This window comes from Aspergillus eucalypticola, assembly GCF_003184535.1.
Source record: "Aspergillus eucalypticola CBS 122712 chromosome Unknown BO83scaffold_52, whole genome shotgun sequence".
Taxonomy (NCBI): domain Eukaryota; kingdom Fungi; phylum Ascomycota; class Eurotiomycetes; order Eurotiales; family Aspergillaceae; genus Aspergillus; species Aspergillus eucalypticola.
This window is the reverse complement of record NW_020290326.1, coordinates 72555-99062: the sequence shown is the minus strand read 5'-3', so window position 1 is coordinate 99062 and position 26508 is coordinate 72555. Positions and strand designations below refer to the sequence as shown.

The following is a 26508-nucleotide window of genomic DNA, read 5'->3' as shown; positions in this document are numbered from 1 at the left end:
TATAATTTACTCTTATATTATATCTCGCTGGTCCCCCCAACACTGCGGGAGGCCAGTGATCAGTTCAAAGCAGTATAGTAGCTAGTATTCATGTATATAATTGAACTTATCACGTCTCCTACATCGCCCCTAACATAATATTAATATTTAAGAATTTTATTGCTTCACCTATTTCTTTCATTTTATATATATTTATCAGTTAATTTCTGGAAATTCTTAATTATTTTCTGATTTTTCCGGTCGAAAATAATAACATTATTATCAATAAAAATAATTAGAATAACTATTAGATATTTAAATTAAATATTTAAATAATAATTTTCTAAGACTAGTATGTCTCTGTTTATTTTAATATTTATGAAAGCTATAAGCCCTCTGCTTTATTTAAAGTTTAGGTTATATTAAAAATAATTTTCTAAGATTAGTATGTTTTTATTTATCTCTAGTACTTGTAGAAGCTGTTTATTTATCTCTAGTACTTGTAGAAGCTGTAAGTCCTCTGCTTTATCTGAAGTCTTGATCTATGATATAAAAGTCTGAATAGCCTTATAAAGAAAAGACTGGGCTTATAACCTATTAAGATATATATTTACTAAGCAAGCAATGAAAACAGTAAAAAAAGCAAGTAAATGAACACACTAATTAAGGCAAAAGAGTGTGTTGATTCCTAGCTATCTAGGTGTCCTAGCGGAGCAAGATAGGGGTTGCTCGTGGTGGTCAGGCCGCGAGCCACGTGACTTCGCCTACTCCGGCAGACGCCTCGACATATTATTTCTAGTTTTGACAACTGTCCCACAACTGTAGGCAATTCTGATAATTTATAAACCATTTGTGAATGCTTCCTGATCACAAATGTCAGAGCCCATTTTAGTACCTAATTCAGATGCGCTTGATACAGATAGTTAGTATATCTTTAACAGACACTTTCAATATAGGACCGTCATTTTGTTTTCAATCCTATAGCCTAACTTTCTGATCTTCACACATTGCTATTTAAGTCTATAACAGACTTTCATATGAGGAAGCCTGTAGAAAATGACTTATTCTACCTAACACAAAGACAGCAAAGGGGAGTACTATAGAAATGAGATCTTTGGTTCGTTGAATATATGTTGAATACATTTTCATCCCCGCCTCTAGGCGATTGCCTAGTTATTAGGCTCTTTCTTTTAGATATTCTCTTAGTAGCTGCGGGAGTCGAGCTAACCATAGTCTGTATAGACATGGATTAGACGAACCACTTATCAGATGCCCATAGGAATGTCATACAAAGTGGTTACCACTACACCACCCACCCTGCCACCTGACCAATTAGGGTTTCGGCCCAAAGACCTCCCATAAATACTCAATCTGCTTCTTCAGACCCTCCTCCGCGTAGTCACCTGTCACCACACCACGATGGGGCTGGCCCGGGGCCCAGAACAATCTCTTTGGCCCCGGTACGTTATCGTAAATCTGCATCTGCAGGTGGGCGGGCGAAATCTCGTCCAGCTCGGGAATCAATAGCATTGCCGCAGTGTTCGGACTGAGGAACCGCAAGGTGGACACCGGGTCATACTGCACCAGCTGGAAGTATGACTGTAGGGTCATGTCGGGGCTCAGGTTTGGTGCCACGGAATTGCGGGCGCGCTGTGACAGTTCGAAGTCCTCCCTCGAGTAGGCAGGGCCGAACCCAACAGGGTTTTTACCCTCCTCGTTAATTACGGGCACATAGTAGGGAGGGTTGCCTCTCACGGTCGACTCCCGGTCCTTCATAGCATTTTTCAGCATCTTCATGGCGGCTGGAGAGGGGTTGATATCCTGGACCATCGGGCACACGGAGATGACGAGCTTGGCACGCTGGTCGAGGGATGCGGCACCTAGACTGACAGCACCGCTCCAGGACGCTCCCCAGAAGGCGATTCTACTGGGATCCACCATGGGGAGACCTTTAAGGAATGTTAATGCATCGCTATAGTCGGTGACGTTTCGGATCGAGTCGACATGATTGCGTGGTTCGCCGTCGCTATCACCGTAGTTGCGAGGGTCGTAAGCCAGTGCGGTAACGCCGTTGCGCTGGAACTCTTGGGCGACATCGCTGATCAGGATTTCCTTGACGAGGTGAAACTAGAAGGTTGGTAAGCAGGTAGTGCTTCCAATGTAGGTCTTAGCTCTTTCACCTTGGTGCGCGGCACCGTGGGCGTGGTCGAATTTGAAAAGTATAAAGACACAGGGAGTTGAAGATATACGTACGCCTGGGGTGAGAATGATGGCTGGCCCACGGGTGTCAGCGGGGAAGAGATCTCCCCTCAGAGTAAGCCCATCAAGGGTCTTGAACTCGACTTTCTGCTTGGACATGGGGACTGGGATGGTGCGGTATTGGTGGAGGCAAAGTGTTCCAAGGAATTTTGATCGGTAATAATGCTCAATGAAATGTCAAAAGCTCGTTCCAGGTACCAGGGGAGAGCTTGTAGCGAACAACTCATTGTTTGGCACGGCAAGGCCTGTCCTTTTATAACCCGGGGCATATTGTAGTTGTAGTAGGATTAGGACACGCCAGGGGAACGGCGACAATATTTTCCGCGCGAAATGCAGCCATGAGTTTGACCGATCAGCTTGATACAGATTTTTCTGCGCTTGCTAACTAACAAGGGGAGGGTAAACCCTCATGTTAGCATGGACAGGGAAGAAAAACACGATACAATGCACTCCGTCGGGTAAGCGGAATTCGGGGTAGCGGAAACTCACCTACAGCTGCGGCTGGCACCACCGGTGACTGTGTCCGTTGGACTTGGAAGCTGGAGCCGAGTCAGTTTGTTTTCTTTTTCTATTACGCTCTCCTTCTCGTAAGACGGGCTGCGGACTTTTTGTTTCACCTTTTATTGCCTCATTCTCTCTCTGTCCTTTTGTTTTGTTTTGCTTTCCTTTCTTTTTTCTTTTTTGCTTCTTGTGTTTCTCTTGTTTCTGCAATATTCCTGCAGTCTGCATATCACCGTAAACTAATCTATCTCTCCTGCTTACTTCCTTTCGAGATCACTGGAAATTCTGTCGGTCGAAAAACCCTACCTAATGCCAGATTGGTCAATTCTCCAACTTTGGACCAGATCAATGGCTGTAGGGGGAGCAATCGGTGATAATCGGGTCGTAAAGTCCGTGGCTTTGGTTGAAGCTAGAAAGCATGTTTACCGGTTAATTTCCACCGTCAGGGGTGATGAAGGCTTGAGGGCTAAGGATAAACGGCCCAGACGGATTGTCCGCCAATTCGGGTGCAGAGATACCAGCAAATCCAGAATTCCAGTCTGCCTGAACGCTATAGAAAACAAATTCCCGTTCGACACAGCAATATGAAAGATGGCGGCCAGGTTACTGGGGGGGAAGTAAAACACGATGCCACTTAGCACCATCCACTGCAAATCAGTAGGCGTCAAGGGGACCGTGCCCTATGACGTACTCCCCATGCATTGACAATCACGCTCCCTGTGCTGATCATGTCTGACCTGGGCAAGATCCACTGGCTAGAGCAGATCAAACTGCATCCACACCACTTGGTGAGGGAGCGGCTTCGGCACTCAACAGCTGAGATCGTAGCATTCAAACAGCCGGATCGGTTCGGTTGAATTGTAACGGAAGATCGTAACGGAGTTGAGAGAAACAATGGTGATTAAACAGCGAATCTCAGTTACTATGGACACCCTGTGAGGCGAGGCGACTGAATAACTAGGAGCTGCGCTCACATAGAGTCAGAGTATATATAGGACTAGTAAGGTCTACCTGCCAGACCTATTCATCCACCTCGGAGAACGCAGACTGATTTCTGAGTCCCTCTACAAAGTCACACATAAGCCCCGACATTCGAGAACCAGCACCAGACACAAGACTAAGGTTGGACGAGCAAAGCAATGGCTGAACCAATCGCTATCGTAGGCATGGCTTGTCGCCTGCCTGGAGAAAACTTCTCGCCCTCACAGTTCTGGGAGTTCCTCAAGCGCGGTGGCCTTGCCTCTAGTGAAGTCCCCGAGTCTCGGTTCAGCATTGATGCTCATTACGATGAGACTCGAAAATCTCACTCAATGAGGACTCCCGGTGGCAAGTTCCTTGAGAAGGTTGACCTGCGCGACTTCGATGCCGGCTTCTTCAATATCTCCCCCGGTGAGGCGACGGCCATGGACCCCCAGCAGCGCTTGCTGCTGGAAGTGGTTTACGAGTCACTGGAGAATTCCGGTATTCCTCTTAGTGCAGTGAACGGGGCCCAGGTGGGTTGCTTCGTTGGTTCATTCCTCTCCGGTATGCAAACACCCCCCCCCAGAGAGTCCAACAATCGGTTTGGTGGTATGTCGCTGACAGCTACGTGCGCGGGTATTCAGACTACGACTACATACACGCCCGGGACCCCGATAACCGGCCTAATTTCATCTTGACGGGAATTGGCCGTGCAATATTGAGTAACCGTATCAGCCATGTCCTGAACCTCAAGGGACCCAGGTAAGGAGGGCAAGACAGAATCCAATTCACTGCGTTCCAGGGAGATCCTGCCGAAGTATAAGACTGACCGGTTTATTCCATTGCCTCAGTATGACAATCGACACTGGCTGTTCGGGAAGTTTGGTCGGCGTCGACGTGGCATGCCGATATCTGAGTGCTGGGGACGTGGATTCTGCCATTGTTGCAGCATGTAATCTGTTCTTCAGGCAAGTAAAGTGCCCTTTACAATCATCGTTTTCAACCATTCCGGATTCCAGCTAAACGTTCAAGATAGCCCAGAACACACCACAGACCGTAAGTGAAGCTATAACTTTATGTTCCCCATCACCCGCTCCTCACATTCAATTGACCGGGCTACTAATCAAGCTGGGCTCTCATAGCCAGTTCAACGGGTGCGATCTACACCGGGACCGGACAGTGCCACACGTTCGATGCGAAAGCCGATGGATATGCCAAGGCAGAGGGAGTGGGGTCGGTAGTCCTGAAGCGTCTCAGCGATGCCATCCGTGACCGCGATCCCATCCGCGGCGTCATTCGGGGATGGGCGGTCAACAGTGATGGCCAAACTGCAGGCATCTCCACTCCGGATGCTGTGGCGCAAGCCGCTTGTATCCGTGCAGCGTATGAAAAGGCTGGTATCGAAGATCGCAGTCTAACACCTTATGTCGAATTTCACGGCACCGGTACCAAGGCAAGTGAATATGCCATGCTTCTGACCCGTTGCACGCTGACCAGTGACCGTCAACCATATAGAGAGGCGACTTGACAGAAGTGGAAGGCATCAACCTGGCCTTTGAACCCGCGCAGAACCGTGATAAACCCCTTATGATCAGCTCCGTAAGGCCCTTGAGAAGAAAGCCAGAATATCTGGATGATGCTAAGTTTGGGTAACCAGGTCAAAAGTAATATTGGACACGGTGAAGCAGTCGCCGGTCTCAACGGTCTCCTCAAGGCCATTTTGACGGTCGAGAATGGCCTCATTCCGGGCAATCCGACATTTATGGAACCGAGCCCACTGAGTAAGACCAAAATCCACCACGGAAATGTTCTCACAGAACCCACGAGGCTGATAATTCGGGCACAGTCGACTTCGACAAACTGAATCTACATGTCAGCAACAGAGCCACCCCTTGGCCGCAGAATGCTCTGCGGCGTGCCAGCGTTAATTCGTTTGGCTATGGAGGCACCAACTGCCATATTGTACTGGACGGGGCCAATATGTGGATGGATCCTTCGGGCCCATTTCATAAATCATCTTACAACTCAAAAATGGGGGGGATCATGCTGGAGGACGACGATGATGACGAGCAAGAAATAGAGTTCAAGCGACCCTTTCTGCTCGTGCAATCGGCTAGCGACGAATACTCCTTGAAGAATAACTGCAAGGAGCTGACCCGACACTTTTCCAAAATCAATGTCAAGGCCGAGCTCCGGGACGTGGCTTATACGCTGTCGGAGCGACGGAGCCACCACTTGCACAGAGCGTTTGCCATTGCTGATCGGTTGCCGATCAACGAGAGCGACTTTATGCATGGCAAGGTCGATGTGCAGGTGCCCCGAATTTGCTTTATATTCACTGGACAAGGAAGCCAGTGGCCACAGATGGGCAAGGAAGTCATTCAGGCATTCCCTGTTGCCGCTGACACGATTAAGGAACTGGATGCGGTCCTGCAAACAATTCCGGAGGCCCCCTCTTGGAAGCTCTGGGGTACGTCTCGCGCGCTCTCTCTTCATCCCCCTTCCTATGACACCATCACGTAGGAATACATTGAGTCGTTACTGACCGTAAGGAAAATAGACGAACTCACCGAGTCACGAGATAGCAGCCATATCCGTCAACCGGAGCTATCGCAGCCATTAGTGACCGCTCTTCAGCTGGCGCTGGTCGACCTGTTCCACAGCAGTGGGATAAGCCCTCAGGGGGTTGTGGGCCATTCCTCGGGAGAAATTGCGGCAGCCTACGCGGCCGGCTACGTATCTAAAGCCGACGCCATTAAGATTGCCTTCTACCGCGGATATGCTGCCAAGGTACACCCGATGAAGTCAGTCGGGATGATGGCAGTGGGACTGGGTCCCGACGCAGTGCGGCCATACATTGAGAAGCATCAGGAGCTGGTCCAGATTGCGTGCATCAACAGCCCTCAAAGCGTCACACTATCCGGGTCCACCGACGGGTTGGAGGCTGTGATGGAGCCTCTGACGGCAGATGGTCACTTTGCGCGCCTGCTACAGGTTGATCTTGCCTATCATTCGCGCTTTATGGCAGAGATTGGCGATTCCTACTACTCCCTCCTGCAGTCCAATATCGCGTCCGGGGAAGCTGGGACCAATACTACCACGATGTTCTCCTCAGTGACGGGAGCACGCATGCAGGCCATCCCCAACGCACGCTACTGGCAGCAGAACATGGTGTCCCCAGTCCTCTTCTCCAGCGCCGTGCAACAGATGGTGAATGCCCATCAGGGTCCCAATCTCGTCATTGAGGTTGGTCCCAGCGCCACGCTAGCGGGGCCGATCAAGCAGATCACCGAGAGCGTGACCCAGACTGGAATCAGCATAAAATACGCTGGTCTGCTCAGTCGGAAAGAGGGCACGCTGCCACTCTTCCGGACAGTAGGCGATCTGTACAACTCAGGCGTGTCCATTCAACTGGATTCGTTCAACCGGACGCGTGACGACGAGGCCATCAGACCGGCGGTGCTTGTGGATTTGCCCAACTACTCCTGGAATCACACCACCAAGTATTGGTATGAAACCCGGCCCAGTCGCGACTGGCGATTCCGCCGCTTCAGACATCACGACTTGTTGGGGAGCAAGATCCTTGGGACATCGTGGCAGTCGCCATCATGGTCCAAGATCCTGCATCTCCGTGAACATCCCTGGTTGAATGATCACAAGATTGGCAAGGATATCGTGTTCCCGGCGGCCGGGTATGTCTCTATGGCCATGGAGGCTTTGTTTCAGGCCAAAGTGGCCACCGAGGCAATTCAGACGCAAGACCGGCAACAGTTGCAGTACCAGATCCGGGACCTACGTTTGACCAAGGCCATGGTTTTAGATGAAAACATACCCGCAGAGATCCAGCTCACATTGGACTCGCATGTTTCTCCCAGTAGCCCTTGGTCCCGTTTCAAGATTTCCGCATTGAAGGATAGCATTGCGGACGTTAATTGCTCCGGTCTGATTCGCTTGGATCAGACTGCTCCAGGTAGGGCTGTTCCCCGCCGCCCCACAAACCCCCGACTTCGTCCCTGTTGGGGAACATGAAGATGAAGTTGCTAATATGAGACATGCTGATTAGCGGGTGTATCACCTCCGGATCTAACGATGGGAGGCGCCCAGACCCAAGGGACCTTGTGGTATTCTAGTTTGGCGGATGTGGGCCAGGACTACGGGCCGGCGTTCCAACGCATTCAGGGGGTGAAGTCCCTGCCTGGGGTTCGGCGGACAGTGTCAGAAGTGCTCATCCGGGACCCGTCGCAGGAGAAGGGCCAGTCGCCTTATCCCTTGCATCCTGCCCCCATGGACGCAATCTTGCAATGCATCCTGACCGTCGTCTGGCAAGGGGACCGCTCCGCGATTCCGGGACCCGTGGTCCCCGTGGCATTCGACAACATCACGATCTTTCCCATGGCCGGGTCCTCGCCAACTGCTACTTGTTTGGCTACCGCAGGTTACAAGGGTCACGGGCGACCTACGGATCCCCATAGCCTCAAGTCCCATGCCAGCCTGTACGATTCCCAAAACGGCGCGTTACTGGCGTCAGTCGAAGGCATGGTCGTTCAGCAGCTGAGTAGCACTGGGCCTGACCGGGTGGATACGTCTGCTGTAGCACCGGTGTGGCGCCCCGATGTGTCACTCTTGCAGGCGCCGGCTTGGAGCCTTGGGGGGCCCACCACGGACATCCGGATCGAGGAGGTGCAGGATGTGATCGACCTCATCCTGCACAAGACTCCCTTTTTGAATGTAGTCGAGATCAACCTTACCCGGGCGTCGACTAGCCTCTGGCTTGGCGGTGCACAACTTAAGCAGAACCGCAATTTCCGAGATTATCGCTTCCTGCTGGCCGATCCTGATGCGGCCAACGAGGCCCGCGAGCAGCTGGCGGACCGAGGAGTGCGCATCGGATACCTTGACCCGGCCAGCCCCAAGCTGGGAACGGTCTCAGGCGAAATTGACCTGCTAATCGTCCACTACCAAACAGATACCCAGCTCCAGGCATTGCAGAGCCTGATCCCCGAGGCCCTGAAACTGCTCGCCCCAGCCACTGGAACCGTTCTCCCAGTACGAAAACTGACCCCCCATGCGCTGACCAATGGGACTACTCCCACGAAGCCTTCAGAGGTCATTGACCAGCTGCTCCAGGCAGACAGCTACATCAAGGTCTTGACTGCTGAGGATCCAACCGGTTATGCCGCCCTGTGGCGAGGGCCCAATTTGACTCCAATTCCGGTAGAGAAGCGCACTGTTGCCATTGCGCGCTTCCGAGCGGACGCCCTTCCGTTTGGATCCTTGGCCAAGGCCCTTGGTCGGTACAACTACGACTTCCAGGAACACTTCTATCCGTTCACCAAAATCCCGTCGGACGCGATGGTCCTGGTTGTTGATGAAATCCAATCGCCAATGTTCGCTGAGGCAACATCTAAAATCTGGAACGGTTTCAAAATACTCTTGGAGAAGCACTGCCGCATGGTTTGGGTGACCCGAGGCGCTATGATCCAGGTCAGCAATCCGAACAACGCGGTCAGCCATGGTGTGATCCGTACTGCTCGTCTGGAGGACCCCTCCCAAGCTATTATCACCCTTGATATCGAAGGAGACGTAGCTTCGGCCACAGGGTGTGCGTCTATCGCGCAGATGCTCTTTCACGTGGAGCATCTGGAACGTGGCAAGGCGGCCGATTCGGATTTTGCCGAGCACGGTGGACTGCTTCATATTAGTCGGCTGGAAAAGCAATCCGCTGTTGCGGGCTTCCATGAGCCACTGGGCTCCTCCCAGCCACTGACCGAGCTGAAGATGCACGAGTCTAACTCCATCGTCCGCCTGCAGACTGGGACCGCGGGGTCTGTCGAGTCCCTACGTTACGTACAGCTGCCCTCCGATCAATCGGAGTTACCAGAGGATAAGGTCGAAGTGGAGTTATACGCCTCGGGACTGAACTTCAAGGTAAGAATCTGAATGGTCCGTCGTCCCCCCGCCAAAGGTAGCGGCACTAATCGGAACCTTTCCCACCCCCAGGATATCGCCATCTCCATGGACCTGGTCGATGAGGATGAGCACATGCTCGGCAGTGAGGGTGCAGGAATTGTTCGCCGGGTTGGCCGCCATGTCTCGGGTTTCCGATGCGGAGATCGAGTCGCGGTGATCACGCAGGGCTGTCTCGCCAATCGTATCCAGGCATGCCCGGCCAACGTCATCCGGATCCCCGATAGTATGTCAATGGAGGTATGTGCTAATTCCACCTTTTCCTCACTGTCGTCGAACTCAATGTTCCTAATAATCCTCGCAGGCAGCCGCTTCAATCCCCGTCGCCTACTGCACGGCGGTGTTGTCCCTCTTTCATCTAGCCAGTCTCAAGAAAGCCCAGGTAACTTCCTTTCATCGGGCTGCTTGGCCCTCTTTCTTTTGGAGACCTACTAATATTGCCCAGTCGGTATTAATCCATTCCGCCACTGGTGGTGTTGGGTACGCGTGTATTCAACTGGCGAAGTATGTGGGTGCCGAGGTAAGAGAACCATGAACGTCTTTCTCCGCAACAAGCACGCGTCTATGTGCAGGACTGACTTGCCCCGGTAATATTGATAGGTTTTTGCGACTGCTGGCTCCGACGAAAAAAGAGACTATCTGCATAAGACCCATGGTATCCCAAAGAGTCATATATTTTCCTCCCGAGACTCCTCGTTTTCTTCTGGCATTATGAATGTCACAAATGGCAAGGGAGTCGATGTTGTGGTCAACACACTGATGGGGGAGATGCTGGAACATTCCTGGCGTATCTGCGCCCGAAATGGTGTCCTCGTCGAACTTGGCAAGGCCGACATCCGGTCTAGAGGTTATTTGTCTCTCGAGCCTTTCGACCGCGGCTGTTCCTTCCGAGCCTTGGATCTTACCCTGGTCTTGGGTGAACCTGAGAGAATCAGCAGGTATTATGCCTCCCCTATACCCCGTCTCTAATACGAGGCAATGCAATCTGACAGGTTCAACTGTAGGGTCCTACGAGAAGTCTTCCAGCTCATCGAGGCCGGTCATGTGCCCCCGGTGGAGGAGCGGACGGCGCACGCGTATGACAAGATCAAAGATGTCTTCGCACAGATGCGGTCTGCCCGACATCTGGGAAAGCTGATTCTAAGTAATGGTGAAGGACAGGACTACTCCGTTCCCGTACAGACAACCCTTCAGCAACCGGCCATTCGAACCAATGCCTCCTATCTCATTGTCGGAGGCCTGCGCGGAGTCTGTGGTCGCTTCGCCATCTCCCTGGCTCAGTGGGGGGCCCGTAATTTGGTGGTCATGTCGCGCTCCGGCTTAGGCGATGACAAGTCCCAGACCATCATCGAGGCTTGTCGTCGCTTAGGCTGTGCCATCGAAGACATCCGCGGCAACGTCCTGTCGCCAACCGATGTTGGTCATGTCTTCGACACAGCACGGCTTCCCATCGCTGGCGTGATTCAAGGTGTCATGAGTCTGAATGTAAGCTCCCTTTTCTTTTTCTTTTTCATTTTTTTTTTTCCCCTTTGACTTTACGCACTCCCTGATCCTGACGCCGGGCTCATAATCACTAGGATAAACCTTTGGAAACAATGACACTGGAAGAGTTCCAGGGCACTTTGTCAGGCAAGGTCCATGGAACGTGGAACATTCATAATGCTGCAATTGAGCGCGGGCTATCTCTGGACTTCTTCAGCATGCTGTCCTCCATTCTGAGTGTTCTGGGACATGCTGGGCAGGCCAACTATGTTGCCGGCAATCTCTTCCTGGACGCCTTTGCCATGTACCGCCACTGCAAGGGCTTTCCGGCGCACAGTATCAATCTCAGTGCCGTCGAGGATATCGGATACATCGCTGAAAACCAAGGTAACTGGCAACGCCATCTTCCATTGAACGATATTACGTTGATTCGCGAGAAGCACCTCGAGTGCATCCTTCGCGACTCCCTTCTTCAACAGATGGATCCCAGTCAGAAGCGCCCTGGACTCACCCAGCTTGTGGTCGGGGTGCGCGAACAAATCAGTCCCGACTCCCAATATGCCCGAGATAACCGATTCCTCCCTCTCATCGCGCATGGAGACGGTGGGGATCTCGCGGCCGGCCAAAGTGGAAGCAGTGGAGAGTTAGCTAATTTCATCGATGTGGCCAACTCGGCTAGTGACCGAGCCACTGTGGTCAGTCACGCGGTCCAACTTTTCAATGTCCAGTTGACCAAGTTTCTGCATTTGGCCGAGCCCATGGAACCGGCGAAGCCTTTGGGGGCATACGGTTTGGACTCTCTGACTGCGCTGGAATTCCGGAACTGGCTGCGTGACACTTTGACGGTTGAAATGTCCACCCTTGATATCGCTGGTGCGGGGTCCCTCTACGCCTTGTCCGAAAGGTTCGTGTCTAAGTTCCTGGTCCCGAGTGAGAAGTAAGTGTTTGCTATATTTGGCTTGGGCCATGTCTCTTTTTAGGTTGTGTATTCCAACAATGGACAAATCTTGTTGTCACTAGCCCACTATCTTACACACCCTGCTATGTGAATTGGACACCAAACTGTGCATATGAGATAGGATAGTACTATAAGTAAGCCTGTTTGCAAGTCTATTAAGGAAAATCAAGGTATTGGTTATACCACCAAAACTGATTCTAGGCTTTTCTAGTAGGGAAACTTTCACAACGGGACAACAGTGAAATGATGTCTGATAAGTTCAAAACTAGTATTTTTTTTGATAGTGCTTTGAACATTGAATACAGTAATATTTAGACTATTTGCTTAATTTATTGAATCTTCAATCTAATTAGGTAAATCAGTAAATCTAGTTAACTAACTAGGTTAAAATCCAATAATAGTCTTTCTAAAAGCTATGTTACAAATTGTATAAGAATTCTTGTCTTCGTTTTACCGATAACTTCATACTCTTTAGGAGCAAAACAACCACGATGAACCTTAGAATGCACCTGCAGATTGCCAAAACATCAGGACGTACAGTGAACATCTCAATTGAAGACCAATCTCATGATCGCAAAAAGATCGGAACGCTCTATAGATACGGGATTCGGGGCTTACAGCTCGGCGTTCGGGAGCAGAAGTCTAATCATTGTCTGAGCGGAGGTCGGGGAACCAGATGTCCGATGCATTCCAAACGGTTGCTTCTTGTTCGTGACCGGCATTGCGATGCCGAAACTCCTGCCTACATTAAGAGAATTCGGACTTCGGTATCGGCCATTCCGTGCATTCAGCAACTACGAGACGTGCTATTTTCTTCTAGATCAATTATTGCTTCTTCCTGTTGGTCAGGATCGCCAAATGTAACCCTTGGACTTTGGGCTTCGCAGTCAGCTGCGTTTTCTAAATTCCTCGGTCAAAGGTTTCCCCCTGTGTTCCTTAGTCCTTTTATGTACGTGTGTGGTGTAGTGTTTGTAAGATAGAGCTTGGTTATCGATAAGCGATTGTCAATGCGGAGTGACAGCGGCAATAGATATGTGGGGGAAAGCGGTGAGGGCGTAGCTTTGAATTTATCAAGATGACCTTGATAGAATAGAATTAAGTTAACTAATTAGGCATGATATTTGGTCAGCAATTCCGTAATTTCCTAGCAGAAGTGGGTTAATACAGGCAAATATCAGGCTATGAGGGAGTAAAACATTGTCCTCAAACTACTAGTATCTTGCAATGTTTAACTAGTCCCCGCTCTGTATACAGCCCACCAATCTGCCGTGAGTCACATCAAAGACTAAGATCACTTCTCCAAAACACGCAATCTCAGCCCAATATCTTAGTGACAAAACTAGAGCAACTACGGACTAGTTAGCTTGATTGACCTCCAGCTTAGACAGACATGCATTCCTTTTCCTTTACCACAATCAATTCAACTACCCATTATAAATCATTCAACTACACAACTAACCACCCACACCCAACATGACTCACTCCACCACCACCATATCATCCCTCCTCTCTTCCACCCCCCTGGACCCCACCCCCTATGAAGCCCTCTACAAACACTTCCACGCGCACCCCGAACTCTCCCGACAGGAGAAGCAGACCTCAGAAAAGCTCGCCGCCCATCTCACCCAACTCGGTGTCTTCGACATCCACACCCACATCGGCGGGAACGGTCTCGCCGGCGTCTTCCGCAATGTCACGGACGAATCCAAGGACCACCAAACCGTCCTTCTCCGCGCAGACATGGACGCCCTCCCCGTCAAGGAACTAACCAACCTGCCCTACGCCAGCACCATCACCATGCGCGACGCAGATGGCAACGACCGACCCGTCATGCACGCCTGCGGCCACGACATGCACATCACCTGTCTCCTCGCGGCAGCCGAAACCCTCGTCAAGCTGCGGGACGCATGGAGCGGGACGCTGATCGTGCTATTCCAGCCGGACGAAGAGCGCGGGGGCGGCGCACAAGCCATGGTCGACGACGGGCTTTACTCGCGCATCCCCGTGCCGGACGTAGTCCTTGGCCAACATGTCATGCGCATGCGGGCGGGCAGTGTCGCGTCCCGCGAGGGGGCAATTATGGCGGCGGCGGATAGTATGAAGATCACGGTGTTTGGACGGGGCGGACATGGGTCGCAGCCGCATCAGACGGTGGATCCGGTGTTGCTTGCGGCGCATATTGTGGTGAGGTTGCAGAGTATCGTGAGTCGGGAGATTAATCCGGCGGATTTGGCGGTGTTGACGGTGGGGAGTTTGCAGGCGGGTCAGACGGAGAATATCATTGCGGATCGGGCGGAGATTGGGGTGGATTTTAGGTCTGTGAAATTGGAGGTTAGAGAGCAGATTATTGAGGGGATTAAGAGGATTGTGCAGGCCGAGTGTCTGGCTAGTGGTTCGCCGGTGAAGCCGGTGTTTACCCCGACGAGGAGGTTTCCGCCTACGGTTAATGATGGGGATGTGGCTAGGAGGGTTGCGGAGACGTTTGCGGGGCATTTTAAGGATTTTGATCCTGACGTGGCGAGGACTAATATCGCCGAGGATTTTAGTACCCTTGCTACTTGTCGGGGTATTCCGAGCTGTTTTTGGTTGCTTGGGGGTGTGGATCAGGGGGTTTGGGACAGGGCTGAGAAGGAGGGAAAGATTGAGGAGATCCCGGGAAATCATTCGGCCCTGTTTGCGCCGGTAGTGCAGCCGACGTTGAAGACGGGTGTGGATGCGTTGTGTTTGGCTGCGTTGACGTTTTTGAGGAAATAGTGTAGATGGGGTAGTTACCACGATTATAGAGAAGGGCTAAAACATTTCCTCGACTTAGTAGGTGGATAGACTCTATTTGCTCTGTCGAAAGGGGAGGTGGGGATTCTTCCTGCAGAAGATAGACATCATGAGTCATGTGAGCAGAAGCCAGTGTTCGAATTCTCAAATGGGGAGCATGCTGGCGTATATGTAAATTATGGGTACATTGTAGTAAATATCATTAGTATATCTCAGTCCATCACCATCCCGTTCCTAAACCCAATCACCATGGCAGCTTCACAAATCTTCGAAAAACCTATTAACCGTCTCCCCTAGTTGCTTGGACCTCTCCCGAATGCGACTCTCATCCATAACACCCTCTTCGCTAACAAACGCATCAACCATATACAACGGCACCCATTCAAAGTAGGTATTCTTCACCTCGACCGTCGACGACCCCTCTGCATCAGCCTCCTTCATGCCGTCTTCGAGCACCCGTACTGCTTTGACGCCATCATTGTGCCAGGCACTGATGACCTCCATCGGATCGTTGTCTTCATGATGATCATCATCAATCATGCTCCCGACACAGTTAATCTTCTCGAGGTCGCTGAGAACAGCAATTTGGGCACCAGGACTGACATGTTTTGTGCAAAGCACAGCTGGTAATGACCCCGTCTTGTTGCTCACTCCTTTTGTGCTGGATATGCGGTCTGCACCGAGAAGTAACAAATCCACGTTGGCGGCGGCCAAAGCGGCAGATGCGTCTGTGTATATCTTCACTTTCAGTTCTTTACCGGGGGTGTCCAGGAACCGTGATTTGAAGTTGCTGACGATGGATGAGCCTATACTAGTGCCTTCAAATAGTGGCCGCGACTCGAGAATGCGAAGTTCCAGCTTTCGAATATCCAGCGATGCATACGCTTCCAAGATGCTGTCCCGGATAGTTGAGCTAGCCGAAACAGTCAAAATGGTAAGTTTATCCAGCGCTTCCCCGTGATGCAGGAACTTGAATCGGATGTAATTCGCAAAGGCATCCTTCACTTGCGTTTGACGACTCTTCCGACACTTGAGATGATGATCGAGCACATTCAGGACCCGCTCCAACTTATGCTGCGAGTTGGTCTGCTCGTCCACAAGTATGTCCTTTATCTCATCTAGAACGGCAATCAGAGCATTCAACGTCGAGGCGCCCATACTTTCTCGACCATTCTTGATAATATGCCACGCTGCCATGCGAACAGTCTTCCACCATTCCTCGCTATTGATTTCGTCTTGCGTCTGGACAATGAAATCCCGGAAGGCCACCAGCGCGATAGCAGTCAATTCTTGCGCTCCGCTCTCGTGGTCGCTTCGTAGACGTTCTAGACCAAGTGAAAGCGCCTTGGCTGCGCGTTCGCTCAATTCTCCTTCGAACCAGACTCGTCGTAGGGAGTCTTTTAGACGCGGGACTATCTCCAAGTCTTCCCTGTCCAGCACCGATTGTGGATCGTACCATTCCCATCCCTCGTGCTCCCAGTCTATCTTGATAGCGCTTTCGCCCTTTCCTCCTTCAGATGGGTCTTTAAGCTTGAAAGCAAAAGGATGAACGGTCCATTCGCGATTGACAGATCGATCTTCAAAGGTGAATGACTTCCCTGTGCGCCAGTGTATGAGTGAAGATTGGTCGAGTGAAGTTTCTTCGGCCAATTCGCGCCACGCTGCTTCGATGGGAAAATTGTCGCTGCGACTTATACTGCCAGATATCGGGGCGAGATGATGGCTACATCGCGATATTCAGCGAAAACTGCAGCAATTAAAGAATGTACGGGGCAAACGAACCTGTACGTCCGCACTTTATCACTGCGCTTGAAGAGTGCAACAACAGGTTTCTCAGACGGACCCTTGGGGAAATAGAAAATAAATGAAGAAACGACAGCGCGCTTCTCAAGCTGCGACTCGTGAGGCTGTTCCTTGTGCGACATTGTGAATGTGGTGGATAAATTACGCCCGGTGGAGCTATGTACGATGCGGCATGTAAAAAGAGGAGCGAAAGAATAAGCCTTTCGGCTGATCAGCATACGCGCGAGGCGATCGCCGTTTCTTGTCAGAAAAAAAAAAAGAAATGAAAGAGTAGACAGTCGGGGAAATATAAAAGATGGCACAGACGGTCGTAGAGAGTGTCAGCTGATCGGGTAGCTGCCCGAAAGAAATGAGAGGATTCATTCGGTCATGGTCACATCACGCTATCGGTGCAGACAATCAGTCTTACGACGGATATCGAGGGCTGATATAGCTTGCGCCATGGTCAGCAACCTGCTCTTATAATTTAACCATTATTATTTCGTATCTTCGATAAAGAATAAATAATTCTACCCAATTTGCTAAGATAACATGTCCGCGCCGATCACGAGTATCTTTCTTCGCCGGGGTTGTAGTACAGCAGTGACGTCAACATTCGTCAGGCGCATCGCTCTATACAACAAGCCCAGAATTCTCAGTTATAACCTCAACAATAACACATACTCGATTACTGCACAAAACCCACCAAACAGTGTTTCTTTCTACCATCAATCCCATCGACTCCTAACCAAAATGCAATCCTACCCCGGCTCCTGCTTCTGTCACAAAATAACCTATAACCTTAACCTCTCATCTCCAGACGATGCCCGCACGTCCCTCTGCCATTGTCGCAGCTGCAAGGTAAGCCAGATAGATCCAGGGTTATGATCTGTGATCTATAAATAGTTGCCATCCACAAGGTGTTCAATTGACTAACGAATACCCCGGATTATAGAAAGCTTTCGGAACAAACTACGGTCTAACCGCCAAGGTCCCCAAGGATGCTCTTCAGATCACATCTGGCACGCTCAAGGAGTATGTGGGCGATAATGGGTCTGGGAGTATGATTCATCGGGAGTTTTGTGGGGATTGTGGGAGTTATATTTGCGAGTATGGGGTATGTTCTGTCTCTTGTCTCTTTGAGGGGGTTTTTAGTGGGGAATGCAATTGAGTGTGATGCTAACGGGAATTGTGCAGGATGCGGTCAAGAATGACTTCCGGTATATTTGTGTAGGGACATTGGATGATCCGGAGGTGTTGCCGCCCAAGGGAGAGTTCTTCTGTCAGAGTAGGGTTCGTTGGATGCCTGAGATTCCGGGTGAGTAGTCTGTCTAGTTCTCTTGGTGGGCAATGACTAATTCGGCTCATAGATGTTTTCCACAAAAGCAAGATCAAGGAGTGATGGGTTTGATCTGGTATTTTCCCGAATCTAGTTTCCTTCTTATGAAGCTGTTTTATTATGAGCAACTCGTATCCTAGATATGTACACTAGATGATATCTTATGCGATCTCCGTCACACTCTTAACCACCATATCAGGTCGTATCAGTTTCCCCTGAATATGCAGCGCATTTAAATAGTCATTACTGTCCACACGACGAAAACCATCTTCCAGCGTCTTCTCAATCCCCGCACTGACATGTCGTCGAGCAACTCTTCCCCTGGCTTCTTGCAAGTCTGCGTCGACGAATATGCGATAATCGACCAATTGCGACACATCACGCCAGTGTTCTTCGTTTAACAGGAGATAATTGCCTTCGATGATAATAATCGAGGCATCGCTTGTGATAGCCATGCCGTTCTCAACGGGGTCTTTGGCCTCGTGATCAAATGACGGTGCATATATAATAGCAGCGTCAGATGATGAGTCTCCGTCTGATGGAAACGGAGTAGAGTCTGCCCATTGTCGTAGTTGTTGAACAAACGTAACGAACCGCACTGCGTCAAAGGTCCATGGTGCGCCACGCCGGATGTATGCCTCTTCACGGTTAGGAAGAACATCCAATGCCGCCCGCGACAAGTGGAAGCCGTCCATGGAGATGAGTGCTATTTTGTTTGGTTGTGACTCGGCTCGGAGTTGTTGAGCGACAGCTGAAGCTGTGGTGGTCTTGCCAGAGCCTGGTATTCCAGCTATAGCAACGAGAAGTCGCTGCTTGTCATTCTTGCGAGCTTCTTGTTGGATTGCACCTGCAATACGAATGTATTCTGCTTCCATCTGTTCATGCATCAGTCAGCTCGATGATGAAGCGAACGGTAACGGCAACTAACCTTGAATCACCCTCGTGCACCCAGTTGTAAATAGAAGTCAAACAAAAGTTCAGACTGCTCTTGTAGAGCCTACATCTCTGAATATGTACCACGGTACCTTGTGGCGGGGGAATCGGCTGACAGTGCTCCGACGACTGCTAGCAACGGCGCATGTTGAAATCAAGTATCCGAGGTAAGTCAAATCAGCGATTGCGGGGAGTGGCTAGTTTATATTCGATTAGTACGATCATAAACTTGCGCATCCTTTTGTTTGATTGTGAAGCAGCTGTTCTGGTCCGCGTTGGATATCCGCCGTGAAGGAAACAGTGGCAAATCGTGCATGTCCTGAATATGCTACTCTCCGTCCGGATCCCGCATACGGAATGTACCATTTGTGATCAGCCATCTGGAGTCCAAGTGTCACTTCCTTGAGCAACCTTCTGCTAGTCTTCCCCCGCATGCGGGGTGACTGGACGATAGAGCTATCTAAGGCACGTGCCTATCTTATCGGCCGAAAATAATCTATCGTGACGATGAGAGAAGAGCTGTGTAGAATAACCAAAGTAACTTCATTTCACTCGTGATTCATTTAAAAGTCAACTCGCCAACAGCCGGGGCGATGAATTTACGATCTCAACGTGGCGGGAACGCGGCTTGGTTGACCGCTTCGGTGGTTTTGGCAGAGGCGCCACATAGAAGCACAGTATCTGCTGATCCAAGCAATGCGAGCAGCGCGGTCTCTGCTGATCGCAAACAACACCCCATGCCTGGCATGCCTTGCAAGGATAACTATGCTCGTTTCCAGAGGACTGTTCCCGCAGTCCTGTGTCGCATTCTCCAGTGGTAGACAAACCACCTCTCGCTGTGCCAGCACATCCGTTCGTCTTTGCGAAGGCACCGTTTGTCGCTTTGGGTTGACTCGCGGGATCCGCAAGGGCATCGTGGGTCCCAGACCCGGCGATCATCCACACCGACCAGAACCATTGTGCAAAGCGCTTCAGAATGCAGTCTCCCCCCATGTGGCTTTTCCTGGTGAGATCGTAGCTCACCGAACTTTCAGCCGGCTGTGCCATTGTGTTCGACATCGTGTCTAGTTGTGTCGTATCTTCGTACCGCTAATCGACTGGCGAGTGTGGTCGGGCGGGGTGCTGGTCAGATCTTAGAATATTAGCGTCCGTAACTTCATGACGATGCCAGTTGAAAGCGCATACCTGAGACTGTCCTTTCTGGCGCAGAGAAGATAGACGTTATAATCACTGTCACTGTGCTTGAACCATTCCTGTCGAGTAACAGAGTTCTCTGCAAGCGGAGGGAGATCGCTCTGGTACTGCAAGAGAAGCGTACCCGCGCGACCTGCTAACGACGAAATCTTTCCATAGGTTGAAATAGTAGGGCAAGAAGAACGCGGAAGCGGGTTTCCAACTTTTGATGAAGAATCCGCGTCTAACAAAAAAAGAAGGATAATAACACGAAGGGAGAAAGGATCCGAGCACCGTTATAAGAAAAACCCCGCGCCATCGGAATGCCAACACACGGTCCTCCAGGACACGGAGGCCCAGACTTGGAGTGACCCCTGTCACCGGGTCTCCATCACCCAAATTGTATGGATCGACATTACGTCACCTGAGTTGTGCCACGGTTCGTCGCTCTGATATGTGCAGTTCCCACTCAGCCGTGAAGACATCCTGGTCGTGGCGCCATAATAAGTCTCGGCTATTGGGAAAGAATCCTGGCATAGTGCTTGCTTGATAAATTAGTCTGCGCTCTATGGAAACACGATCGGAGTCCGAGCCAAGTTGATATTCAATGTCCACGTAAGTGTCGGAAGATAAGCAGAGAATACCCTCGCGATTCGTCGCCTGACATGGTCGGTGATTAATTGAATTTTGTGTCATCCAGGTACCTCCTCTGAGTCAAGCGACTGACCGTCTGACATCCGCAGGGACAGCTGGGCTGATCTACTTCCCTTGCAGCCGGCTAGTCTGGTTTTATCCTAGTCCTCCAGCCCAAACATAGCCATATGTCTAGGAGCAACGCCTTGTTGGAGAGGTTTTCTGCAGCCTTATTATTTTCGCATATATTTGTATGGCATGCAGGAATGTGATCCGTGCCTGCTTCGGTCGCTACCTGTTCTAGGCCTCAGACCGCCCAGTAATTGGTAGTGATCTGGACCGATGCCCAATGCAGCCTGCTCCAACGCATCACGGCCACACGTGTCACCGCATACTCATAAAGACCCTTCCCTTCGATGAAATGCGTGTCTTGAGCTGAAAGCACTTTGTTGTAATTTTATTTCGTCTCAATCAATCCAATGAAATCTCGGGCGAAAGATAGTCGCTCATCGATATCGACTTGACTGTACTCATTAATGATCTGTCCGCTACTCATCAGGTATTGCTCGCGAAAATTAGCCCACAGCTTGCTCTGCGGTCGGGGGTAGAACGGATCATTGCGCCAAAAAGCAGTAACAGCCTGCTGAACCCCAGCGTCGCTCATGGGTAAATATCGACAAAGATCGAAGTCCAGCATCCACATAGTATGCCGACCAAGAACATTGGTGATTGTGTTGGTGTTGGGTTCTTCTTCGTGGAAAGGGGGAGGAGCCATAACAAATTCAACATCATTTCCGTCCACCTCGCCGAGCCAGTGTAGAGTGGCTAATGCTTCACCCATCGTACGCGCATAACTTTGCATGTCTTCGGTCAGAATGCCGATGTCTTCCATCTGGTCTTCGTGTAATGGGTAGTTTCTCAGTGAGAATGCTGCAAACCTCGAGGGTCTGTTAACCTCAGTCTTCTGCGTCCGTCGTCTACCCAGATATGGCCGTATCAGACAGTCACTGTTGGCGGCGCTTGTCAGTATCTCTGTTTGTATCGCTGGGTTGCAGAATTTATCAACAACGAGTTTCCTGATCGGCTCGGCAAATGGGCGAATGCGGTCTGAGACAATGGCATTGCAGGGTGAGTACTGCGATGGGAAGAGGGGGAGATTTTTGGTCCACCACTGATCGTTTGGAGAAATGAAGTGATGACACTGCGAGACCCGGACTTGAGGAAATGTCTGGTGGATACCGGATCTTCGTTTGATGTCTGTCAGTCTGGTAAAGCTCTGGAGGATCCGTTGATGCATAGCATAATCGTTAGCGAGAGACCTGTCTGAGCCGCCATCTTCTCGCTTGATGGCTTGACCATCTTCAAAGAGGGCCCAGACTGTTCCACAGAATCCAGCACCGATACAGGAATATTTTGATGCCATGAATGCTGATGGTATTACCTGAAGTGAGATGACACGGAGAGAGGTACAGTGAGGTGAGTGTTTCTCCTTGTGGAAATATTGGACGTCACATTGACCGCTCGAATTTCCGTGCTCTGCCAAGGCTTGAAGCAAAAGATGGCTCTGAATGGGTAAAGGAACTATATTGATTGATATGCTCGAAGATGAATGCGTCTATTATTGGGCTCAAAGACGGTGTATAAGAGGATCATCGCTGGAACTATGCTTCCCCTTTCATATCAAGAAATATTGCAGCATAATATATCAAGCCCGGGTGGTCTAGTGGTATGATTCTCGCTTAGGGATACAAACCCAAGCATATCTGCGAGAGGTCCCGCGTTCGATCCGCGGCTCGGGCCTTGAATCATTTCTTTTTGCTTTTCTATCCATCATCTGCTTTCTATTCGCAATCATTTTTACACAGTGTGTGTGTGTGTGTGTGTTAGTCGCACCTTCGGTCGGTCGCTTGGGGTGGACTTTCATCAGTATACATGCTCTGGATCGCATGCTTGGCCAGGCTAGCCCATTAGTCCATCCAGCTTGGGTCATGTGCTACTGAAAGAGTGGTAAACAACACACAACACTTCGGGCCCATCCGAATGTAGCAGCTATTTCTCCTTCAGCTACCGATCATTCTCAATGAATCACCGGCTCCTCCCTATCTCAGAAGCCCCATATGCCCTCCCCTGGCATCGGTACCAGGTTAGCAGAACGCCCCCAAAATACATCTGCCATGGTCTAAAATTAGGTTTGGCCGTACCTTATCAGGCCACCCGCCCCATGAATCCCTGTACTATCAACCAAGGACAATCATGTCAAATCAACCAACAGACTTCAACCGAGGCCCGATGACAAACACAAAATCGAGCACGCTCCCCTGTAGCCACTTGAAGGTTCACTGGTGATCGCATGACTTCACCTCTTTTGTCGTGAATATCTAAAGTTACCAGTCTACCCCGCGAATTGAGCCTAGGTTATGGAATATCGCTTGATGTCAAGACTTGATGGTTTGGAGGTTGCTTGCACGCTATTTAAGTTGCCTGTGATGGCGAATTTGGGCTGTGTTATGGAGGGATGGAGATTGTAGCTACTTGGTACATGCGCTACACGGTATTCTGTCGAGAAGCCACACTATACTATTGAGGCTTTGCCTACTATCTACCTATCAATCTATCGATCGATCGATAGTCTCCATAAGGAGGCACATCCATCGCCATGTCCACCACTTCTGAGAAGAACACTATGGGCATCGCGGTTGAAGAAGTCAGAAAGCCTGAACCTGAGCTTGGGGGCCAAAATCACAGTTCTCCCAGTCTGGAGGATCTCATCGAGGAGGTTCCTCCTGCGGAGGACTCGCCGAGTCTGATTGAGACGATTGGGTATTTGCTTTCTATTCAAGATGGCTGTACGAGATCTCTTGGTTGTAATGATGGGGGGAGCAAGAGATGGCTAATTGGTATCACAGATGGACCGCCGGATTCAACATGGGATGTGGAGGATTTTGATTAAGACGATGTTTTATGGGTTATGTTAAAAGCCCAGAATGATATTTTGGGTGGCTCCAGATTAGCTATTACCCCGGGTTGGCGTTTGGTGCTGGATAATGGTTATTCTTCTTCTCCATATAACGGACGAATAAAATGTACCGCTACAGAAAGACCTACCCTCTTTCCGAATATGACAAGAGATAGTTCATGAAGATCATGATAAAATAGCCCCTTTGGCTTTGTCTACTGTACAATGTCCAGTTCTATTGGGGTAAACAGGCTTTAGCTTTCACTGATGTCAGATCGGACTGCCATAGTTGGTGGCAACCAGTCACAAATGCCATGGGTATAAATCTTGACGGTATGCAGACTTGGCTGTAGTCAGCCACTATTGTTACTCTATCCTGTTCAAAGACTTCCTTGCCTCGGCATTAGACACTACCATAGTACTAGAACATATTGCACAATGTCCGAACATGAGACTCAGGTTCCTACACCGGCATTCAGCCAGCCACCCCACGAGCAAAAGGAATCCCTGATTGATATGCTGCACCTCAACAATGTGACATCACATATTGTTAATGCAGTTGAACATATCACTGATACTGAAAGTAAATCGGATGCAATTGACCGTATGCTGTGCCTCCCGTACACGTGGTATCTGGTGGATAGGCTAACAGTTTCTGCAGATGATGAACATGTATTAGTATTCGATAACCCCTTCAAGGGAGCTATGGACGGAGATGATGATGAGACCTATGACTAGGTTTCTGACTATTGATACTGTTGTGTACATTCTAAGAGGATTGTTTCGATATGAGATGGATGGGAAGCAATCACTGGGCAGATGATGTTTATATACCACATTTTGCAATTACGAAGTTTTACTAGAGAAACAACAATATATATATTAGTCACTCATTATTATTCAGCTTTATTCATGATTAAGCCTCATCTTTCCATGTGTTATCGAGGAATTCCCTCATCTTGATGGGCTTGATATCGGGAAACAACGCATTCATACGCTCCTGCGGTAGGTCAAAAGCACCGGCGATAGTGAGTCGGCTCACCAGCACGGTCATTTCCCGGGCCTCCTCCTCAGAAAGCCCAGTAAGGAACGGTGGCACGGTGACCCGACCTGCCTTGACGTTCTCAGTACTGTCATAAACAAGATCGAATTGTTTACCTGGTCATGTTAGTTAGATGTCTTCGTGGGTGTCCGAATCACATACCTCGAGCCTCCTCGGCAAGCTTAAGGAGCTCATTGTAAGTAATGTCATCTCCTGCAAAAATGCTAAATTCAGGCCACTCCTTGAGATCCAGTAGCTTCACGATGTATGCTGCTAAGTCGTATGAATATGTCACGCTCATTTTGTCATTGCCGTCGCCAGGAATGCCAGCCCAGCAGTTGGCTACATCGATCCCGATAACGTGTTGATGAATGTTGGTTCGCACTCGAGGCATTCCCCAATAGTCCATGAGGACACCAGGGCAGACCCGAGTATATTGCAACTTGGTTTTCTTCAGCAATTCAGCTACATCAAGCCAGTACTTAATGCTGGGATCGTGAGGTAGGAGACTGTTCCGTTAGCAAAGTTGCCATTAGTGCCAAGCAGGGTAAACATACTCCTCGGTTTGGATAAACGAATATTCGCTTGGGACAAATCTCTTGGTTTCACTGGATTTCTCGGCAGCCTGGACAAGGTTCATCTGAGATTGGGCGGCTTCCTCGGTGTAGATTCCGATGGCGGAGATGACCGTGTGCACTGCATGCTTCTCCAGCGTTTCGACGATAGAGTCAATGTCATTATAGTTGATTTGGATTTGCTGCGTCCGTCTGAGGACGGGATCCTCTTTGGGATTCTTTGTTCGATCAGTTTAGTGCGCGCAAAGCATCGTCCATGAGGGGTCGTACACTTTGGGTCAAGACAATGACCCGATACTTGGGCTCCTGCAGCAATGCCTCGACAATAGTCTTTCCTATGCCGCCGGTACCACCGGCCACAGCAATCGTGCTCATCTTAGTATACTTATTCGTATATTCCGAGGTGTTTTGGTGGGAAAGACGTGTGTTGGGCGCCGAATGCGTTGGCTAGATTGGGGTGTGGCAGAATCGGACCCTGCTGGTTGCTGACCCCACATGATAAGTTAGTGGGTCTTGCTTTTCTACATCCATGGATGATGCTGTTGACACTTGATCCTGATACCGATTAACATGCAGATAGTACAGCCGGCAGTGCTCGGTTCGCCGAAATAGTAGTATATTCCGTTGTTTCTACTTGCAGGTTCTCAAGAAAGCCCATAGTGTTCTGTGCGACCTAAAGATAGTGTTGGGGCTGTCGATCGGTTCATCAGTGTTGAAGTGGCGAATGGGAATGTCACAATGCAGGCGACATCAGCTTTCTTTCCGTGGAATATGTGCAATTTTATCTTGTGTGCTGTCATGGCATGAAATAAGTAGTAGTATCTGACAACACGATGGTATCGTACTATGGGCTCTGTCGATCTTCGCGTGAAGCATCTGCGGCACGGTGCATCGAAATATATATCCAGTGAGTCAATAATTGACCAACCAAATTGTATGCCAAAAAAAAAAAAATAAAAATAAAAATAAAAATAAAAAAAAGAAAGGCCACATCAGCGTACAAAGCTGGATATTATGTTAGCTATTAAATTGCATTCAAAATCATGCGTGGCCCAATAATTGCCGAAAGAGGGACGAAGCAGCAGAGGGATGTGTTGGATTCAGAAACTCCGTAAGCGGATATGATGGAACGCACAGGGTCATAAAGTATTGTAGTTGTATGTATCTTGCTAGTAAAAATTTCGAAAGTTGAAATCC

General features: G+C 49.8%; 11 protein-coding genes and 1 non-coding gene across 12 annotated transcripts; 6 read left to right on the top strand and 6 right to left on the bottom strand.

Moving 5' to 3' along the window:
• Nucleotides 1–1099: 1099 nt before the first annotated feature.
• On the bottom strand, nt 1100–2638 carry BO83DRAFT_383706 (alpha/beta hydrolase). The gene is made up of 2 exons (XM_025532531.1): nt 2233–2638; nt 1100–2106 (listed from the first exon to the last, which is right to left on the bottom strand). Exons 1-2 carry the CDS (start codon nt 2335–2337, stop codon nt 1312–1314), a joined length of 900 nt encoding a protein of 299 aa, XP_025381942.1. The 5' UTR covers nt 2338–2638; the 3' UTR covers nt 1100–1311.
• A 1240-nt stretch (nt 2639–3878) lies between these two features.
• Nucleotides 3879–12089, top strand: BO83DRAFT_412891 (type I polyketide synthase; the record flags this gene model as incomplete). Its single annotated transcript, XM_025534449.1, has 17 exons — nt 3879–4263; nt 4344–4461; nt 4551–4667; nt 4736–4755; nt 4842–5156; nt 5219–5298; nt 5357–5480; nt 5546–6169; nt 6260–7708; nt 7763–8298; nt 8329–9627; nt 9700–9906; nt 9971–10048; nt 10112–10186; nt 10267–10604; nt 10671–11151; nt 11244–12089. The coding sequence occupies 17 exons, from the start codon at nt 3879–3881 to the stop codon at nt 12087–12089; spliced, it is 7092 nt and encodes a 2363-aa protein (XP_025381941.1).
• Nucleotides 12090–13488: 1399 nt separating this feature from the next.
• On the top strand, nt 13489–14978 carry BO83DRAFT_383705 (M20 family metallopeptidase). The gene has a single exon (XM_025532530.1). The coding sequence runs from the start codon at nt 13580–13582 to the stop codon at nt 14858–14860; it is 1281 nt and encodes a 426-aa protein (XP_025381940.1). The 5' UTR covers nt 13489–13579; the 3' UTR covers nt 14861–14978.
• Nucleotides 14979–15136: 158 nt separating this feature from the next.
• On the bottom strand, nt 15137–17037 carry BO83DRAFT_442347 (translation initiation factor eIF-2B subunit family protein; the record flags this gene model as incomplete). The annotated part of the gene is made up of 2 exons (XM_025536405.1): nt 16661–17037; nt 15137–16601 (listed from the first exon to the last, which is right to left on the bottom strand). The coding sequence occupies exons 1-2, from the start codon at nt 16897–16899 to the stop codon at nt 15137–15139; spliced, it is 1704 nt and encodes a 567-aa protein (XP_025381939.1). The 5' UTR covers nt 16900–17037.
• A 315-nt stretch (nt 17038–17352) lies between these two features.
• On the top strand, nt 17353–18276 carry BO83DRAFT_383703 (GFA family protein). Its single transcript, XM_025532529.1, has 4 exons — nt 17353–17521; nt 17616–17777; nt 17858–17978; nt 18031–18276. The coding sequence occupies exons 1-4, from the start codon at nt 17414–17416 to the stop codon at nt 18060–18062; spliced, it is 423 nt and encodes a 140-aa protein (XP_025381938.1). The 5' UTR covers nt 17353–17413; the 3' UTR covers nt 18063–18276.
• On the bottom strand, nt 18176–18996 carry BO83DRAFT_350507 (phosphoribulokinase/uridine kinase family protein; the record flags this gene model as incomplete). The annotated part of the gene is made up of 1 exon (XM_025528908.1): nt 18176–18996. A coding segment is annotated over exon 1 (711 nt), but the record flags the coding sequence as incomplete, so codon positions are not given.
• A 506-nt stretch (nt 18997–19502) lies between these two features.
• On the bottom strand, nt 19503–20590 carry BO83DRAFT_412886 (uncharacterized protein; the record flags this gene model as incomplete). The annotated part of the gene is made up of 3 exons (XM_025534448.1): nt 19503–20021; nt 20170–20262; nt 20501–20590. The coding sequence occupies 3 exons, from the start codon at nt 20588–20590 to the stop codon at nt 19503–19505; spliced, it is 702 nt and encodes a 233-aa protein (XP_025381936.1).
• A 605-nt stretch (nt 20591–21195) lies between these two features.
• Nucleotides 21196–22384, bottom strand: BO83DRAFT_373420 (zinc finger protein; the record flags this gene model as incomplete). Its single annotated transcript, XM_025530039.1, has 2 exons — nt 21720–22384; nt 21196–21635 (listed from the first exon to the last, which is right to left on the bottom strand). The coding sequence occupies exons 1-2, from the start codon at nt 22159–22161 to the stop codon at nt 21196–21198; spliced, it is 882 nt and encodes a 293-aa protein (XP_025381935.1). The 5' UTR covers nt 22162–22384.
• A 63-nt stretch (nt 22385–22447) lies between these two features.
• Nucleotides 22448–22538, top strand: BO83DRAFT_t272. The gene has a single exon. It is a non-coding gene; the product is annotated as a tRNA-Pro (tRNA).
• An 856-nt stretch (nt 22539–23394) lies between these two features.
• Nucleotides 23395–23688, top strand: BO83DRAFT_327069 (uncharacterized protein; the record flags this gene model as incomplete). The annotated part of the gene is made up of 2 exons (XM_025528070.1): nt 23395–23584; nt 23645–23688. 2 exons carry the CDS (start codon nt 23395–23397, stop codon nt 23686–23688), a joined length of 234 nt encoding a protein of 77 aa, XP_025381934.1.
• Nucleotides 23689–24079: 391 nt separating this feature from the next.
• Nucleotides 24080–24432, top strand: BO83DRAFT_460472 (uncharacterized protein; the record flags this gene model as incomplete). Its single annotated transcript, XM_025537209.1, has 2 exons — nt 24080–24298; nt 24356–24432. The coding sequence occupies exons 1-2, from the start codon at nt 24133–24135 to the stop codon at nt 24430–24432; spliced, it is 243 nt and encodes an 80-aa protein (XP_025381933.1). The 5' UTR covers nt 24080–24132.
• Nucleotides 24433–24575: 143 nt separating this feature from the next.
• On the bottom strand, nt 24576–26162 carry BO83DRAFT_350498 (uncharacterized protein). The gene is made up of 4 exons (XM_025528907.1): nt 25582–26162; nt 25294–25529; nt 24899–25245; nt 24576–24852 (listed from the first exon to the last, which is right to left on the bottom strand). Exons 1-4 carry the CDS (start codon nt 25684–25686, stop codon nt 24611–24613), a joined length of 930 nt encoding a protein of 309 aa, XP_025381932.1. The 5' UTR covers nt 25687–26162; the 3' UTR covers nt 24576–24610.
• Between the last annotated feature and the right edge of the window lie 346 nt (nt 26163–26508).